The following is a 20,053-nucleotide window of genomic DNA, read 5'->3' as shown; positions in this document are numbered from 1 at the left end:
GGTCGTTAAGAAGATGACTCCAGAGGAAGCTTGGTCTGGCAGGAAGCCCAAAATCAGTCATTTGAAAGTTTTTGGTTCTACAACTTATGTTTGGATTCCAGATACCACGCGCACCAAACTGGATCCAAAGAGTCAAAAATTGATGTTCATCGGCTACAGTGACAACCACAAGGCTTATCGGCTGGTTGATATAGACACTAATCACCTCATATTCAGTCGAGATGTATTTGATGAAGAAAGAGGGCCTTTTCAGCCTTCCTCTCCTGATTTGAGCTCTGAGGATCACCCTCCAAAGGCTGTAAGTATGGGTGTTCGTCTTCCCTTAGCTCCACTTGATGGGAGGGATTTAGTTGACTCTCAAGTTGTGGGGTCTCCTAGGCATGACATTGCACCCCCTGACTTTCCTCAAGATCTTCTCGATCCACATCCAGAGGAGCTTGCTCTAGATATTCCAGGCACTCTTCATCCTGTAGTAGATGTTGGTACTTCTACTCTCCGGCCTAAGTGGTGGGCCCAGACCATTGGTGATCTTCATGATGATGAGCTCATTGAGGGTAGATCCGTTAGAGGTAAGAGCCAACAACACACAGTTAATTTTGCTCTTATGGCCAACATTCACAATATTTATATAGAGGCTAAAGGTGTCCCTGAATGGGAAAAGGCTATGGCAACAGAGCAACATAGTCTTCTGAAAAACAACACTTGGGTATTGTCTGATCTTCCTCCAAGAAAGAAGCCCATTGGCTGCAAATGGGTGTTTAAAGTCAAGTATAAAGCTGATGGAAGTCTTGATAAGTACAAGGCTCAGTTGGTGGCAAAAGGGTTTTCACAGAAGGAGGTCATCGACTATGAAGAGACATTTGCTCCCACAGCCAAGATGAGTACCATTAGGCTTGTCCTTGCTCTCTCAGCTCAATTTGGATGGAAAGTCCATCAAATGGACGTCAAGAGTGCCTTTCTCAATGGTGATTTGTAGGAAGAAGTCTACATGACGCAACCTCCAGGTTTCAAGGTTGTCGGTAAGGAACACTAGGTATGTAGACTAGTCAAAGCACTCTATGGCCTCAAACAGGCTCCTCGTGCATGGTACATCAAAATTGATAAGTACTTGATTGATAAAGGCTTTCAGAGGAGTCCTTCAGATCCCAATTTGTATGTCAAACATACTAGTGATGATATTCTATTTTTAGTAGTCTATGTTGATGATCTCATCATTACTGGCAATGCAGCACATCTGATCATGCACGTCAAACAAAATTTGTGTCAGCATTTTGATATGACAGATTTGGGACTTCTCCATTATTGTCTCGGTGTACAGGTTTGGCAGACTGATAGCTACATATTCATTTCTCAGTCAAAGTATGCCAAGAGCCTACTCGATAAGTTTCGAATGCAAGATTGTAAACTTGCATCTACACCTATGGAGATAGGGCTCAAATTATCAGCCAAATCAGATTCACCTGTAGTGGATGAGTCTTCATTCAGGCAACTAGTGGGCAGCCTCATCTATCTCACCGCCACTAGACCTGACATAAGTTATGTTGTGAGCCATATTTCTCGCTTCATGTCAACCCCAAAAGTTGAACATTGGATTGCAGCGAAGCGTGTGCTTAGATATGTGAAGGGCACTCTTGGTTTTGGCATTCTGTATAGTAGAAGCAAAGATCCTAGGCTGGTTGGTTTTACAGACTCAGATTGGGCAGGTTGTGTTGATGACAGAAAGTCAACTTCTGAGTATGTTTTCAGCTTGGGTACAGGTGCAGTCACATGGACCAGCAAGAAGCAACAGGCAATAGCTCTTTCCTCGACCGAAGTAGAGTATCGGGGAACTGTTAAGGCAGCATGTGAGGCAATTTGGCTACGTAGGATGCTTGCAGACATGCAAATGTCTCAACCAGGACCTACTCCCTTGTTTTGTTATAATCAAGGGGTTCTAAAATTAGCCAAAAATCCAGTCTTCCATGAGCGGACAAAGCATGTGGAGCGTCATTGTCATTTTATCCGCTAGCATGTTGAAGATGGATTAGTGATACTGCAGTACATTCCTACAGAAGATCAGACTGTAGATATCCTCACCAAGTCCTTGAGCCCGGCAAAGTTCTCAAATTTAGAGGGCAGCTTGATGTGATAGATAGCATGACCATTAAGGGAGGGTATTAGAATATTTAATTATATTTTAGTCACCTATATTTAGTTCTTTGTTTAATGGTCATTTAACTTTTTAGTTAATTAGCTTTTAAGCTTTATTTAGCATTTAGCTTTTTCTTTTTAATTAATTAGCTTTTAAGCTTTATTTAGCATTTAGCTTTTTCTTTCTAGTTAATTAGCTTTTAGCTCTTTAATCTTTTACTTTAACGTTATGTTCTAATTATAGAACATCGTCTTGTAACCTCTATATATATGTGTGTATATCGTTCAATGTAATCATCCGATTATTGAATCATTCATTCAATTTATTTTTCAGATACGAGTCCTTATTTAGTGCTCATAATGTTTGTAAGTATAACAGACATGAGATTTCCAGAGTCTATATTAGTGAAATTAAGAATACATCTGGATATAAGTGCATAAATTTTTTTAACATGAATGTATTGGATCATTCTCTGTGATCCATCATCAGGATGAGGAAAAATGTGAGGAGATTGCAAACCAAGATATTAAGAGGGAGGTAGAATAGACTAAAGAAGTCAAAACACATAATAATCATAGGAGGGAATTCTTAATCTCATTGATAATGTTTACTATTTGATGTACTATAAATAGATAAATAATTTCAACATAAATAGGACAGTGTTGATTAAATAATTATTAAAGTTTGCCTATCTAGAAGGCGTGCTATCTAACCAAAAAGGATGTTGTTTTTAACCATATCTGTCATTTTTTTTGATTTATATTGAGGTATCTTCTTGGGAACACTTGCCAGTTGCTGGACCATCTCATGGAAAGCATTTAAGAATGGGCCAAAACTAGCTTTTCAGTTTTTGTTTAGTACAAGGATATTTAATGATGTAATGCAATTGTTCTGAGTAGTCTTGGGTTTTGGTCATAAGCTCAAGTTCTATACATAGTTTTCTATGAGTGAGAATTTGTGGTTTTTGGATTGACCATAAAATTTTTAGTGCCTGTCAGACAGCATAATCAGTTTGAGGCTTGTACATATCAGCAAGAGTGAAAATTTCTAGTTTTTGAATTGACCATAAAATTGTTAATGCCTGTCAGATTTAATGATACAGTTGTTCGGTGTTCTTGTGTTTGGATCATAAGATTGAGTGCTCTACATATCTTGCTGTAAGTAAAACTTTGTGCTTTTCCTATTGACCTTAAAATTCTCAATGCTTGTCAGACTGCATACTAAGCTCTAGGCTTGTACATACTGGCAATGTATGGCATGGGCTGGACCATAACGCACAGCTAATCATGGCATTAAAGATGAACAGAGATTGTGCAGACAAGTATCTGCATACATATAAGGGATAAAGAAAAGTATACAATAATTTTATCAAAAACAAATTATGGAAAAATAAATTTGAGGTCAGAGAATCGACACAATCATGGGTGATAAGATTTGTGTCTTCTTGTGGACAATTTGACTAAAGTAGTAGTTTACTTTATTTATACCCAGCCTACGGAATTAATGGAAAGTAGCAAATGTTTTTCAGTTTTCTCAAGATTTGCTTATTTAGAAGATATCTCTTAAGTTAGAAAGAGCTTCCAATGAAGGGAGCTGCTTATCTTTGGTATTCATTTGGAACAAAGGTAAAAGGTAAACCTTGATTTTATAAACAACTTTATAAACACTGGCTTTAGAGGTTTGAACCGAATCACTTCTAACAAATAATCATTGACTTTTTATGAGCAGATTTTTGTTTATAATATTGATTTTGACCTGCTGGTAACTAATCTGTCCTTGATTTCCAGCTCCGATAAATATAATCTACAGATTTGCTGGTTTTGGACAACGATGTGCTTAGTTTCATTTTAAAGAAAAATTAAGCAGTAGGAAGTATTATATTGTAGTCATTTCTGTTTGTTGTATCACTAATAAATTTATAATAGAAATGTTTTCAAATTTCAAGTCTACTTATTCCTTTAATTCCCAATTGATTTTCAGGCATTTGTGTGGGAGGTTATTGAATTACATGACAAGTACATGCAGTATGTCAGTATGTGCTTTGTTAACCATTCCCTTTTTCATAAGGTTAGTTTAAACCAATGATTGTTTACTGTGCTTCTATTTTCTTGTATTCGTTTTACAGTAAATTTCATTACTGATGTGCTATACCTGAATTGTTTTATTTTCTTAAATTTGATTAGGCGCTAAAAGAAGCATTCGAGGTGTTTTGCAATAAAGGAGTTGCAGGGAGCACAAGTGCAGAATTACTGGCCACATTTTGTGACAACATATTGAAAAAAGGTGGCAGTGAAAAACTAAGCGATGATGCCATTGAAGACACTCTTGAGAAGGTGGCTCCTTTTTATTTTGAATTACTTAGGTTACAAAGGACTTACCTAATCCAAGTTCTAATTGCATCAGTTATAAATTTTGCAGGTGGTAAAGCTTCTTGCATACATTAGTGATAAAGATCTCTTTGCAGAATTTTATAGGTATGTTCTCTGGCATTTACTTTCTGAAGGATTTAAGAATCCATTTTCTGAATCCATTGGCTATACAAGATAACCTGTGATAAAATTTTTAGTATTGTTTGAGCAGCAGCAGTAAACAGTTGTCCAAAATGCTTCCAATTTATTTAAACTTTCTTTTGTGGAAAGAGGTCGAAGGTGTGTACATGGACTATAGCCGAGGATAGACATGAAGGTTGGCGAGTACTTGCCAATAAGTTTATAGGAGGGATTTGTGAGCCCAAAGAAGTTTTATTGTAGATTTCGTGCGTCTTCCTGTTGGGATTCAGGAGTCTGTAGAAACTTGTCAATCTCGATAGAATATGCTAAAAAATAACAGAAAAAGAAAGAATTAATTAAATAAAACAATTTGCTATATCTGCACAAGAATATATTCATATTTGTGAATACATATTTGATATTTCATTGATGATAGTCGATTGCACTTTTATGTGGAAGAGCTTTTGAAATTGAAACTTTGGATTATTGTTTCATAAGACATTTCCTGCAAAATTGCTGGAAAATGTCACTGAAAACTTTTGGAAAATGAATTGGTGTTTTGTTTCAGCCACATTTGTCTCTGATGCTCACGTTGTCTTCCATAAAAAAATGTACTAAGTTTCCTGACTTACCCCTTTTCATTCCTTTATTTAAGTTAGATACATGATACTTGTATCAGTGACATTGTCTTTTATTGTGGGAACAATCTTTTTATTTTAAATATAAATCGAAAATAAACATTTGTTTTTCTCTGTAATATGCTGCCCTGTTTTGTCTTAGTTTTCTTTTTGTTTGTTATGTCTTTTGCAATGGTTTTGAGATGATAAACAAAGTGCAGGTAATAAAGTAACTTGCAGCAATTTAACAACTCAGAATGTCAAACTAAGAAATATATGAAGCTGAAAATTCCAGATTTTATTTCTGATATGAAAATACACTTTCCCAAAAGTATGAGCAACCTGGGTCATTAAATAAAAATGCAACATTGAAATAGACTGAATTGGTATTGAAATCAGCTAATTGGCACTTGTAAGTTTGGATGCAATCTTCAATAATTTATCCAAATGTCATGAAATGGATACAAATGGCAGTGCAGACCCTAAACATCTCTAAATTGCAATGGAAACCTCTTCAAACCCCAAGCACGACCTTCCTCTATGCTCATGGTACTCTTTAGGCTGTACAGCCTGCAATTAAAGGAAATTAACTTGCATATAATTCTTTCAATTTGCTCCCTCAAGACTGTAAATACAACTGAAATCATCCACGATGAAGCCCAGCTGTGATCTCTATGTGATTTCACTAAGTAATCCTCTGGATTGGATTTTTCATTAACGTAGAAGATGTTCCTTGCAAAGGTTTTCGTCTTAACAAAGCTTGAGCTGAACTAAATCCAACTCAAGAAACCACGTAGGTTTTTTTCAGAGAGAACTATTAGAAATAATAAACTCAAAGCATACCAAATGATCTCTCAATTCCCCTTTATAAACCTTTTAGTAGTGTTCCACGAGGACGCACCCCCCTCCCCCCCCTCTCCCCCTCCCCCCCCCAAAAAAACATGCATCACCTGTAGGGGGTCATTTCCGAGACTTAGGGGAAATGTCCTCCCATAGCACCAACACTTCTGCCACTTCTATTGGGGATGCCACCAGGTCGCTTGCTATATGGCACATGCCATTACATACTGATTGCAATCTTTAACTTCATGAAAACTAGTTGGCCTTTCATGGGGCACTCACAGAGATGTTATATTGCAGATTTTGCCTTGAAGATTTAAATTCACCTCTATTTTTATATCAGCACTGCTGTCCCCCTGTCGTCCCCTCGCCATCCCCAAATTTAGGCCCTTGGTCCCCTAGTCCCCAAAACCTGTCCCCGTGTATCCCCGTCCTCTGTTAGGAAACTCTGTGGAACATTGCCTTTTAGGGAACTTTTCTGAAACAGGCTTGACTAGGTGACTTACTAAAATAAGATGCTCCCCCCAAGAATAACATTTGAAAGCGTCATATGATTCCTTTGAACCATCTGAGCTAATTGGGTAACATCAAATTACCTTTGAACAAGTTGACATAAACCCAAAAGTGACAACTGCACTGCTAGAGAACCTGAAAATGGGGACATTACATTTTCTTCTATATTAGGAACATATTCCTAAAAAGTTAAACCCAAAAGGTAGAATTTCAATGGTCACTAGCAAGGTTCAATTGTATTTGTACATATATCTTTTCTGGAGTCATGGTTTCTTTTTCATGTGTTATTTGAAAAGGTGTTTTCATGTAGTATATTGAAACTTAAAGACAGCTGGGTTTGTGTATTTTAAGAATAGATTGTCTCATGGAATATGTGATATCAACATTGCAAATGGTATAAAGTATCTCTAACCTCTATTATTCATTCTGCCAATAAGTGTAATAACTGTTTTCAAATTTTTAGGAAAAAACTAGCCCGCAGGCTTTTATTTGATAAAAGTGCAAATGATGATCATGAACGGAGTATCTTAACAAAACTTAAGCAGCAATGTGGAGGTCAATTTACTTCAAAGATGGAAGGAATGGTATGTCATAGGTGGCCATTTGATTAAATCTTGTGATCTACTGCATGAACCAAACAGAAGAACTTATATGTATAATATGCATATCCATGATTTTATGAACTTTGGGATTAATCAAAAGCTCTTCTTAAGCAGGGACCCTGATTGACATGCTGTTCTTTTAATTTTGCATATTTTTTCTCAGGTAACTGATTTGATGCTTGCAAAGGAGAACCAATCCAAGTTTGAAGAGTATCTTAGGGATCCTGACAATGAACATATACATCCTGGAATAGACTTGGCTGTAACGGTCTTGACTACTGGATTCTGGCCCAGCTACAAGTCATCTGATCTCAATTTGCCTGTTGAGATGGTAAGACTTCTATGCTTTGCCTGTGTTTTCACTGATAAAATAATATAAATAGAATAATACCATATTGATTAGAAATATTTTGAAGCTATTTTTGTGTAACAGTTGACGGCTGGGGAGGAATAATCAACACACTTTGGGGAGGAGTCTAAAAATACATATTAGATTATAAATTTTATTCCTTAAATAATTGCTAGAGTTAAAACAATATAAAAGGTCAAATGAAACCAAAAAATGAAAAATACATAAAGAAGTATTAATAAAAGAGGTTGAAGAGACATGTAAACTTTTTATCTTGTACCACATCCAGTTTATTTCTTATTCACGAATCCTAAATTTTCTGGTTTGGCAGGCTCTGCATATTTCTCCTTGGTAGAAATTTTAAATACAAAGACGAGAAATTGTGTAATATCCTTGATAGGAATATTATATGATTTCTACTCAATTCAATTCCGATCAACACAAATTACAGGATCAGACTTAATACAACAAATTCTATTCTCAGTAGAACTTGCAGAGATGGATAAGAATTCCCTTTGAATGTGAATAAATAACATAACCATCCACAATAATTGATCACTCTTATTAATTCAGCATGATTTCAACTTGCCCAGATCTTTTTGAAAAAAACTAGCAGGAAATTTTATTAATAAAAAAATGTAACAAATCTATACCAATGGTGCTAAAGGAGTCACCACAGAATGACAAAACCATCAAAGTTGCATGGATACGGATACAGATACAAATATGGATACGGTATTGGATACGGATACAGCTATTTTTTAAGATCCCCAATATGGATATGGCTAGATACAACATTCATGAAAAACAAACACACATATTGAACACAATTTTTTAAGTTTCTAGAGGAGATTTTCATTACTTCAAAAGCAATATAGACATATAATTGTTACATAAATAATTATAAGTTGATGTTTACAATTTACAATATTCAAAAAAAGTCTAGTTGCTTTTGGAAGATAACCAAAAAAATGGGTCGCTGAAATAGAAAATCATTTCATTTGTCTTTCTCATTTGGTGTAGGTTTTTGTTTATACCAAAAAAAATTGCATGACTGAAGTTTATTTAAATTAAAGTTAGAAAGATTTACGTCAAATTTTTTAAAAATCAAATCATTGGTATCCAGCACAGTTGGAAAATCAAGGTTTTTTGGGCATGCGGGGTACAATACCTGATGTGTATCCGGGCCGTATTGAATATGTATCCATTTCGGATACAGGGATTTGCGTGGCCAAAGAGGGACAAAGGAGTATTCGGCTACTCTGCAAATAGGTGGAGTAGAAACGGCCCACACACAGATCATTGCAGCTCAAACACAATTCCTATATTAAATTGCACAATGTTAAAATACGGCTTCTCATCCACTAACCAGATGTGGATATCAAGGGATTTCTGTTTTCCAATCTCTAGTTATAGGCAAACAAGATGTCCAATCTATTTGATGAAATGAATTGGTAAAGTAAGCCTATCATCATTGATTTTGGATTTAGCTTAAATAGGCACTTGAGCACCCGACTTCCCTCTAAAGACAATTTCAAACTCTTTCCTCTTCCTTTTGAAAGAATTTAACTCATGATCCTTTACTTTACACTGTTTAAAGAAATAAACTTGATTATATAACACAAAAGGGCCATATAATCAAGTGTCCACTTCAAAAAACTTTAGCGGTTACTTATAACACATGTAAATACTACAAGTCATTTCCCTAATTCATTTCCCCAAACCCACGTGAAATAGGAAATAGGCTTAAGGAACAACTTGGAATCTTATGGGAAAAGGGGACATGACTGTCTCCTTTCCCAAATTTGCTTGTCCTCAAGCAATTCAAATTTGGGTGCTTCAAAATGTCTGCTCTTTCACATGTAGCATATTTTGTTAAGTCCTATCGCACCAAGTAATTGTTTAATGGTTCTATTACTCAACTTTCTTTCCCAAGTATCCAAGATATGTTTCCTGGCATTAAAATGAGTCTTCCTTCATCATCCAAAGGTGACAATTCTTTAGAAGGTGCAACATGCTGTCCCAACGCTTTTTAAGGCAATAAATATGGAAGATATTGTGGATTCTTCTATTCTCTAGTAGCTCTAGCTCAAAATTTACTTCTCCCACCTTTCTTAAGATCTTATAAGGGCCATAAAACTTGGGCTTCAACTTTCTGCTCCTTTCTTCTTCAACAACTGCTACGTATAGGGTTGTAACCTCAAGTAAACCATGTCTCCAACTTCAAATACTCTTTCAATGTGCTACTGGTCTGCATAGAGCTTTTGCTGATTCTGGGTGTGTTGAAGTTGGTCCTTAAGATACTTAAATTTCTTGACTCTACTTTATTATATTTGTTGTTTTGGGTACCCTATTTTTTTGACTGCAAGATCCACAAAGGTTAAAACATTATATCCATACAAGCTATAAAAGGCGACATACATATGAACATATGGTGGGAGTTGTAATGACAATGTTTTTCCAATTGTACCCACTTGACCCAAGCTGTTTGCTTCCAAGAAACTTAATTTTTCAAGTACCCCTTGATCCATTTGTTGACAATTTCGGTTTGCCCATATGTTTGGGGGTGGTAGTTGTGTTCTGGGTGAGTTTTGTTCCTACCAAAGAAAACAATTCTTGCCAAAAATGACAAAATCTTGCTATTCTTGTGACTAACAATGTTCTTGGGCGAACCATGTAATTTGAATACCTCAAAAAATAAATCAGCAATTTGAGATGCCTTGAAATCAGAAGATTTGTTATGTGCATACTTAGTAAGTCTATCTATTACAACAAAAATGTACTCTTTACCATTTACATTGAGTAACCTAGCGATAAAGTTTCATAGATATACTTTCCTACTTTTGCTTAGGGATGGGTAAGGGCTGAAGTAGACCTAGAGGATAGACTTGTTCAGCCTTGTTCTTTTGGCAAGTGAACATTCCTTGATGTGCTTGAGCACATCCCCTTTCATTCCCTTCCAATAGAATCTCTTTCTAATTTGGTTTTATGATTTGAAATATTTTAGATACCATCCAATGGAGTGTTATGCATGTTGAACACATATACCTCTAAGAGGGGGGTGAATCAGTGGTTCCTAAACTCTTTTGACTTTTAAAGCAACTTCAGAATACCGGTTGTTATCTTAAGCGCTAAACAATCAAACCAGTAAAGCAAATGAGGAAACCAAAGAAGACAATCACACAAATGCAACCCACAACACCAGATGTATGAGGAAAACCCAATATGGGAAAAACCTTGGTGAGAAATGTTGCTGGAGACTACTGCTCCAATCTAGCCTCACTAGTGAAACACTAAATTACAAAGATTTAGGGCACCAACCCCTTCTGATTTAGGCCACCAACCCAAGGAGTACCAATCCCTGCACCAAGCTCCAACTTGGTGATGTATATTGAAATACAATTTAGATACAATTATAGCTTCTTGTTGCAAATGAGTTTTGCAACTCTTGATCAAATAGGTTTCTTCCGGTTAACAGTCTTCTCTTCTTTCTTGGATCTCACACTATTGGTTAACAGATAGTTCTTTTTGATTCTTGGCCTCTCTTCTGTCTCTCTCACAGCCTCACAACCCACTGTGTCGCACTTGGATGCCTTCTTGATCAATCACACTTCACCGGTTTGCTCAACTGTTAGACCTGCTATAGCTATACTGGTACTCTATCACTGCCGGTTAAACCCTCTCACCGGTTTGCTTGTTAACTCACTTCTGCAATCTTTCTTAGAATAAATTCTAAGGGAGATGATTATTCTCCGCACTCAAGCTCTCTTCACTCTTCTTCTTCTCCTCAAGCATCAATCCTTTTCTGTCTCGAGCTCCTCTATTTATAATCTTGGATTCCCGCCTAAAATTGCATTCAACAATGCCGTGGTAGGTTTTTCTTTCTCCAACTCGAACCCAATCAGATTTGATTTGATCTGCTTTCTGCTTTTCAAGGATATGATCTTCATGACAATGATCAATACCAACCAAGCTTCGCATTCCAATGTGTGTTTTCTAAATTTGGAGGTTTGCAACACGCTTTTTTGCTTTTCTCTGTCATTCGCCATTAATGGCTTTGCTGTTTCCTTCACCAAATGAGTACGACGATCAAATCTTCTTGCAGGATCAGTTCAGTTGCTTTGCCAACTTGCCTTCCTTGAGCCGCAATCCTCTGGCATCCTGCGTGACTTGCGGGTTCCTCATTAAAGCCGACCTGCTTGCAGATTTGTTACGTCGATGCACACTCCACTGACCTGTGCAATCCCTCCTCTTGGCATCCAGCTGTCATGCTTGTCGACATCCACTTCTGCTCGGATTCCTATGTCGGTTTGACATTCTTTGTCGACTGAGGTAGACTACCGGTTTAGTTCATCTTATTGGTATGACTATCAAACATCCTCTGTACCGACAACACATCCTCTCTGTTCTGCTCACCGGTTGTTGTGCCTTCATAACAACCAAACAACCTTCATCCTAGTTTGTGCCTTACCCGTAAGCCTTCTTTACTGGTAGATGACACAAGTTATGTGTACCGGTAGCCTTCCTTCTATCTGCTCACTCTCATGTGTATTGCCATCATACCGGTCACCACTTCTTACTTACCGGTGACCTTGCCAAACCGGTTGACATCAATGACAACTTAATGCCAATAATGCCAACAATCTCCCCCTTTGGCATTGATGTCAACTTATTGCAAGACACTTCATACCGGTAGATTTCTCCCCCTTTGACACAATGACAAAGGGTACTTTCCACTCACCCTTTGATCCATACCAAGCTTCCCCTTTGGCTACTACCAGTGATTCCAGCCAGTATTGATATGCGGTTTATGAGTTATAGATGCTGTTATAAACTCCCCCTGAACCATATCAAACCTTCCTTTCTGAAGTGCATAAGGCAGATGACAACTCCCAACTTGTGTCGTAGGTACTCAAAGGTGCTTATCGGTAATGGTTTGGTGAAAATGTCTACTACTTGTTCTCCGTTAGGAACATAGTCCATCTTTACTTCTTGTCCTTCAACCTTCTCTTTGAGAAAATAATACTTGATGGCTATATGCTTTGTCCTGGAATGCATCACTGGATTCTTTGCTATGTTGATTGCACTCGAATTATCACATCGGATGAGAATAGGATCAGTGATATCCACCTGTATGTCTTTGAGGGTCTGCTTCATCCAAAGCACTTGAGAGCAGCATGTAGCAGTAGCAATGTATTTTGCTTCAGTAGTTGATAGAGAGACTGAGTCTGCTTCTTGCTATGACATGAGACCAACTGGTCACCCAGGAAGAATGCACCACCACTTATGCTCTTCTAGTCATCAATACAACCTGCCCAATCAGCATCAGTGTATGCTTCCAAGATGAATTCCCCTTGTGTAGGGTGCCACAATCCATAACTGAGTGTTCCTTGTAGGTACCTAGAGATTCTACTTACATCATTCATATGTGACTGCTTAGGTGCATCTTGAAATCTGGCGACCATGCACACTGCCTGTACTATATCCGGTCTAGAAGCAGTTAGGTACAATAGATTGTCAATCATGGATCGATACAAAGTCTGATCCACCACCGGTGATTCACCATTCTTGCTTAATTTACTGCCGGTCACCATGGGGGTACTTACTGGTTTGCAATCCTCCAGTTGAAATTTCTTCAACATATCCTTTGCATACTTGGTTTGTGAGATAAAGATTCCCTTATCTTGCTTTAATATCTGCAAACCAAGGAAGTTTGTCAATTCACCAAGCATTGACATCTCAAATTCTAACTGCATCTGATCAGCAAATTGTTTGCAAAGGGTGTCCTTATTGCCTCCAAAGATAATGTCATCTACATACACAACCACAATAATCATGTGGTTCCTATCTTTCTTTTTGTACAAATTGCTGTCAGCACTCCCCTTTTTGAATCCTTGCTCCTTCAGGTACTGATCTAATCTTGAATACCATGCTCTAGGAGCTTGCTTTAAACCATACAGGGCCTTCTTCAACCGACACACAAATGTTTCATCATCATGTAACAGAAACCCTTCTGGTTGCTCCATGTACACTTCTTCCAAATTTCCTTTTAGGAAGGCATATTTTACATCCATTTGATATACTTTATCCTTGTAGGCAGAAAATGCTAGAAACATCCTAGTTGCTTCTAATCTAGCAACCAGTGCAAATGTTTCTTCAAAGTCAATGCCCTCTATTTGAGAGTATCCTTTGCACACAAGTCTAGCTTTATGTCTAATCATTTTACTTTCTTCATTCATCTTATTTCGGTAGACCCACTTAGTGCCAATGATGTTCTTGTCTTCCGGTCTAGGGACTAATTCCCAAGTCTTGTTCTTCTCAATCTGTTGCAGTTCTTCTTCCATGGCATCCATCCATTCTTGTCTTTTGTTGGCCTCATTGAATGTTTTAGGTTCTACTTCAGTCATGAGGCAAAAGTTGACTTGTTCATCATTCTGGGCAAGTCTTCTTCTAGTCTACACTCCATCACTCTTATTTCCTAAAATTTGCTCTTCCGGGTGATTCAACTGCACATACTGATTGGGAGCCTTCTTGGATGCTTCTCTGGTTCATTGTCTGACTGAGCTTCCTCACCTTCATCACCAGAATCATCATACCGGTTTACCCGTGGTTGACTTCCTTTGTGTATATCCTCATCAAATTTTACATGCACACTCTCAATGACTCTTCTTAGTCTTTTGTTGTAGCATTTGTAGGCCTTGCTATTAGATGAGTAACCAAGGAAGATTCCTTCATCACTCTTGGAGTCAAAACTACCTAGACCATCCATATCTCTTTTGATAAAACACTTACTTCCAAATACTTTGAAGTATTTGATTGATGGCTTTCGGTCATACCACAACTCATAAGGTGTCATTCTGCTGTTTGTTCTTAATTGAACTGGGTTCTAATTATATGTAGCAGTATGAACAACTTCCTTCCAATATGTGTCTGGCAGGGTGGCCTCATTTAACATGGTTCTGGTCATCTCTTTAATTGTCCTGTTCTTTCTTTCTACCACTCCATTTTGCTGTGGTGTCCTAGGGATTGAGTATTGCCTTCTAACTCCATGTTTTTCACAATAATCTTCAAATTCATTTGATGTGAACTCTCCACCCCGGTCCGATCTTTAGAGATTTTAGCTTGCACCCACTTTCTTTCTCCATTCCTAAAGATCTTGAATCTGTCAAATGCTTGTGACTTATCTTGCAGGAAAGTGACCCATGTCATTCTTCAATAATCATCAATAAAGAGCATAAAATATCTTTCACCGACAAGAGCTCTTGTCCTAGTTGGACCACACAGATCTGTATGCACAATTTCAAGTGGTCTGGAGGTGTTGTGCTCTTTTGTCTTGAAGCTCACCTTAGTCTGCTTCCCTTTTACACAATCATCACAAAATGTGCTTACTAGTTTGATGATGGATGGAATATTCCTTACACACCCCTTTCTGCTTATTGCAACTAAGTTATCAAAGTTTATGTGGCCTAATCTTTGGTGCAACTTTCATCAACCTGTCCTATCATGCATTGGGACTCATAGCGTTCCTTCAAATTGTAAACATTGCCTTATGTTCTCTTTCCTTCTGCCACAACCTGACCAATACTGTCTTTCTTTATCTGGCAACTAGTTGAGTCGAAGGTGACTTTATAACTTTTGTCGCACATCTGACTTAAACCTTAAACCCTAAACCCTAACACTCAGCAGAGTGTGCTTTAAACTTTCCACATAATATACATCATGTGCCTTCAATTTTCCATCAATATTTAGAGTACCTTTTCCCTTTATTTTGATTTATGAGTTGTCTCCGAATCTTACTGAACCACCATTCCAGTCTTCAAGTTTAATAAATTTATTTTTATCACCAGTCATATGGCTGGAATAACCACTATCTACAACCCATAGATTTTTCCGTTTAGCGTGTAAAGCAGTCTACACTATCAGACTTGATTCTGCCTAGTCCTTTTCTTTCTCAACCCATACCGGTTTGGTTTCCTTCTTCTTGTCAGCTGCTATTTTGTGCTTTGGTTCAACTACCAGTTCTTGATCAGGATTTGTCTTCTTCTGCTTGATCTTCCTGTTTTTACAAAACCTTGCTATGTGTCCAAACTCTTGACAGTTATAGCATTTCACATTTTCATTTAAAGTTAAATCCTTAAGATTATTGTAGGGCACCTGTTTATTCTTCCTACATTCAAAACTCTTATGACCATATCCATTGCACTGATAACAGACAACATTCATATCCCAGAGTGCATTAAAATGATTTCTACTTTCATAATTCATAGAGGGCTTATTTTTTAATCTACAGTCAGCTATTCTATGCCCAAATTTGTTACACCGGTAACAGTAACCATGAAAGTTTGAAACATACTGGTTAGGTTGCCTTGGTCCTATAAAGGATTGCCTCACCGGGGGTCTTCCCTTCATGTCGTTGACTCTGGTGAATCCTTCATGGTCAACTCTTGCATTTCTCCTTGGATCTGCATGTCGATACAATGAGTGTGGCCTTCGGTTCATTTCTTGTGTATACCATTTTGTGTGGCGATTTCCAACAGCATCTGCATATGTCTTTTTATCGGTATCCTTGCTTACAGTGAATGTCTTCTTCTCTTCACCTTCATTTGAAGAGGTGAACTGTATTTCTTTACCGGATGTGTCTTTGCTGTTTGAAATTTGACCTTCTTCAAAGCCTAAGCCACCAGTATCTTTGTATTGCTTCTGTTTGCTCAACATCTTATCTAAAGCTTCAGTGTTGCCTTCATATTTGCTTCTTACTTTTATTTCTTCCTTACTTTCTTCAAGTTCCTTTCTGAGCTTCATTATTTTTGCTTCCAGATCTTGATGCTCCTTTTCCTTCTTCATTAGATCAGAGGATGCAACTTCACATATCCTCTTGGCTTCTTCTAACTGTAGTTTCAAGTTAGATATAACTTGATTGGACTCATCCAGGGATTGCTTCAAGATACCTTGTTCATCTACTGCAATAAGCTTGAATTTCTTGAGTTCTCTTCTTCTTTTACTCAGCTCCTCAAGAGCACTTGTAAGCTCTCCTTCTAAATCCACTTCAGCCTCAATATCCTCTTCTTCCTCATCTTCACCAACTGGTTCATCAAGTGCCATAAAGAGATTAACTTTTCTGTCATTCTCATGGTAGTCATCTTTTGATGCACTTTCTTCATCTGTGGCATCATCCTCAATAGTATAGAGGTTGTTCTGCTTCCGGTAGCCTCTTCTTCCTTGCCGGTAGACATTTCTTTCTTTATCTTGACCAACAGATTTGCTAAACCCTCTTGACTCATCTCCATCGGTTTCATTATAAAGACATTTTGCAGCAAAGTGTCCAACTTTACCACACTTGAAACATTTGAGTGGTAGCTTTCCTTTATAATTGCCAGATCCTCTTTTGAGTTTTCTGACAAAGCTTGCTACCTCTGCATCAGAGTCTTCACTGGATCCTTTATGAGCAACTACTTCTTTGCCCTTCTGGGTGGTGTTGAATGCTGCCTCTTTCCTTAAGGAAGCATCACTGGTTGTTCTCATCTCATAGGCTGTTAGTGAGCCAAATAGCTCATCCATTGTAAAGATCTTCAGATCCTTGGCTTCTGTTTGCCTTTGTCGATGAGAGGGTTTTTGAATTTTGAATAGGATCGCATGTTTAAAATGTCAAAATGTTAGAGTGATCTTGAGTTTTGCCTAAGTCTATGGGTTGCCTTAGGGTTTTGATTTATTCTTGCTAAGTGTTGCATTGACATTTGAGCGTTAGCATGTTTTTGAACGTCCACGTCAGTTTTAAGTGCCAAGTTGTTTTAGGACATTTAGGAGTTGTTTCTTCGCTCCTAGGAAGTTATTCAAGTTGATTTTGCACTTTATCCTGATAGGTTTCCTTGCGTTACGCTCCAATTTTTGATGAATTTGCCTGAGTCTAGTTGAGTTTTATTGAGTTTTGAAGTTTCCTAGTGATTTTGAGTGGAAAAATCACCATTTTCTGAATGAAAATCCATATTCTAAGGGTTAAAAAGGTCAAAATTCCATACTAGAGGTGCTTTTCCCCTCATATTCTTGACTACCCATGGTTTTCCCCACTCAAAATTTAAACTGGACATGGATTTCCCTTGAAATCCCTTGAAATCCAGACTTGCCTTATTTTTGACTAGCCTCATTTTTCCACCATTGAGAATCCATACTAGGGTCGATTTTCCACCAGGATGATTAAATTTTGTCAAGTGTTGGGAATTTTCTTGACTACCTTCGAATTTTCCCTAGGGAGTGTGGATGAAGTTGTGGATGACTTAAGTGAGGATTCCTGATGACTATCGATTTTCCACCAGAGCTTTTCATGATGACTTTTTGTGGATTTTAGTACGGAGAAGTGCAAATTGAAGATTTTGGGTCCGGAATGCTATCCAGATTGGGGTTGATTGATTTTGGGTCCGGAATGCTATCTAGATTGGGGTCGATTTTCCCCCAAAGACCATTTTAATGATTTTTAATAAGTTTTCATTGGGACTTTTATCCCAACATGGGGCGATTTTTCCCCAAGGGTTAATTTTGATCTAAATTTTGGAATATTTTAAATAAATCGACCTCAAATTTAATTATTTTTACAAGTGTTGACGATTATTTAAAAATTAAAAACAATTAATAAATGATTTGCAATAAACATTTAATGATTAGATATTTCTAGAAGCAAATCGATTTTCCCCAAGCAAGTATAAGTATCAAAGTTTTATCCCACATTGCTTGTGTGGTGAAGTTTCAAGGTGAAAATGCGTTTAAGTATGCCTGCCCAGCATTAAAATAACATTATAAGTTGCTGATGTGACAGTTAGGTGGCTGATTGAAGGCAGATTGGAGGTCCCAGCTGGGTGTTTTTTGCCCAATTGTCAAGTTGACACCATTGTTGGAGTTGAAGTTGCAGATTTAAAGTATTTGTTTGCCCAATCAGACCTGGGCGCCATGTTTGGAGGCCATTACAGCAAGCTTGGGGGACGATTTTCATGTCTGGGAGATTTTTATGAAGTGGTGCCATGGCTAAAGTTGGGCGATTTTATTTGGGAGGCTGATTCCTCTATATCTTGATGAATTTTGGTGATATTTTCGAGTGTTAAGGGGCTGCCATTATTTTCAGACCTTGCTGGGCGCCATTGTTGGGAGTGATTTGACTTCCATTGTTGGCTGGGAACACATTTGCAGAATTATTTTTCATTGCCCAACTCATCCACACTAAGGTGATTTTGGTTAAGGGCTGTTTGGAGGAGTTCTCAGTGCATTTTCAAGGGCTGCCATTGTTGTTATAGTCTGAAACTCCATAGTTGCAGGTTGTCTTCAGACTGAAACTTCATTTCCAGCCACATAGTTGTGCCCAGATGTGACCATTTCTAAGTTTTGAAGGTCGAAATAATTCAAATGCAAGCATGTGACATGGCTGTGACCACTTCCAGCCATTGATATTCATCATTTTCAGAGTGTCTTCAGACTTTTTGGAGCCATTTTTTCAGACTTTCAAAGGGTGTATTCAGACTTAAGAATCAGAAAATCAGACTTCAATACACCATTTTCTGAGTATTTTCAGGCATTGGAGGGCGTATTCAGACTTTGTCCTTAGAAGATCAGACTTTTATTACAACTTTGATATAAAAAATCAGTCACTTTTTGAGTGTTTTCAGACCTCCAAGTGATATCTCCAAACCTGGACATTCATTTTGGGGCTCCAAATACTTGATTTTTTGAGTTTACATGGGTGTCTTCAGACTTAACAATTATGATCAGACTTATCATAAGTCTAAAAATCGGTTTTTCTTAAGGAAAATCTTCTAGATTTCAATCCAGACCTTCATATTTTCCAGAATTGGTGTTACAATTTTCTAAGATTACTTATCACATGTTGGGACAAATGTCGGGAACAAAGTCCCTATGAGGTTCTAATTTCCACTCAACACATGATTTTCAAGACAATGAGTCCGAATGGGAGTTGGATTTCCATTGCAGGGCGGAATTACAAAGGCAGGAAGTTGTCCAGATAGACATCAAATTTCCACCAAGTGAAGAAATGGACAGGGATAATGCGGATGTTTTGAGAACTGATTCGTTCGTATGCGGATGGATTTCCCACCAAGGTTGAAATCAAGTTTATCACATGTGTGTTTGATTCAATGCTTGTTTGTTTTGCAAGATTGTTACGAGGAAAGGAAGCATGGTGATCAAGGCTTGAGGTGAAGGAGGATGCATGCAATGCGGATAAGGAAGATCAATACTTCAAAGATTGGATGGGGATTTCCGGACAGAGATTCCAGAAGGTGAAGATGAGGACTAGATCAATCATGAAAAAGACTCCACTTTGATGGTGAACAAATGGAGGAAAGCAAGTTCAAGAAATGAACACAAAGGATTTCACATCAAGAAATCCAAAACTACATCAAGGAATTCCAATATCAAAGTGCGTCAAGGAAGGAAATATTTCAGTATTCCAAGATTGGGAAAATTTCCAAACACAAGGAGGGAATAGTTCATGGGATTCCTTAACATAAGGA

At 37.7% G+C, this 20,053-nt stretch overlaps 1 protein-coding gene across 3 annotated transcripts in view; it reads left to right on the top strand.

Annotated features, from left to right (window-relative positions):
* LOC131043638 (cullin-1) overlaps window positions 1-20,053 on the top strand; it is an 81,251-nt gene that overhangs the window by 41,618 nt on the left and 19,580 nt on the right. For all 3 annotated transcript variants that reach the window (XM_057976871.2, XM_057976870.2, XM_057976872.2), the window contains 5 exons: window positions 4,112-4,198; window positions 4,315-4,464; window positions 4,550-4,605; window positions 7,054-7,174; window positions 7,356-7,523. In XM_057976871.2, the coding sequence (XP_057832854.1) occupies window positions 4,112-4,198; window positions 4,315-4,464; window positions 4,550-4,605; window positions 7,054-7,174; window positions 7,356-7,523 (582 nt within the window). The remainder of the gene's footprint in view (window positions 1-4,111; window positions 4,199-4,314; window positions 4,465-4,549; window positions 4,606-7,053; window positions 7,175-7,355; window positions 7,524-20,053) is intronic.

This window comes from Cryptomeria japonica, chromosome 6 (genome assembly GCF_030272615.1).
Source record: "Cryptomeria japonica chromosome 6, Sugi_1.0, whole genome shotgun sequence".
Taxonomy (NCBI): Eukaryota; Viridiplantae; Streptophyta; class Pinopsida; order Cupressales; family Cupressaceae; genus Cryptomeria; species Cryptomeria japonica.
The sequence above is the reverse complement of the archived record's forward strand: the minus strand, read 5'-3'. Positions and strand labels throughout refer to the sequence as shown.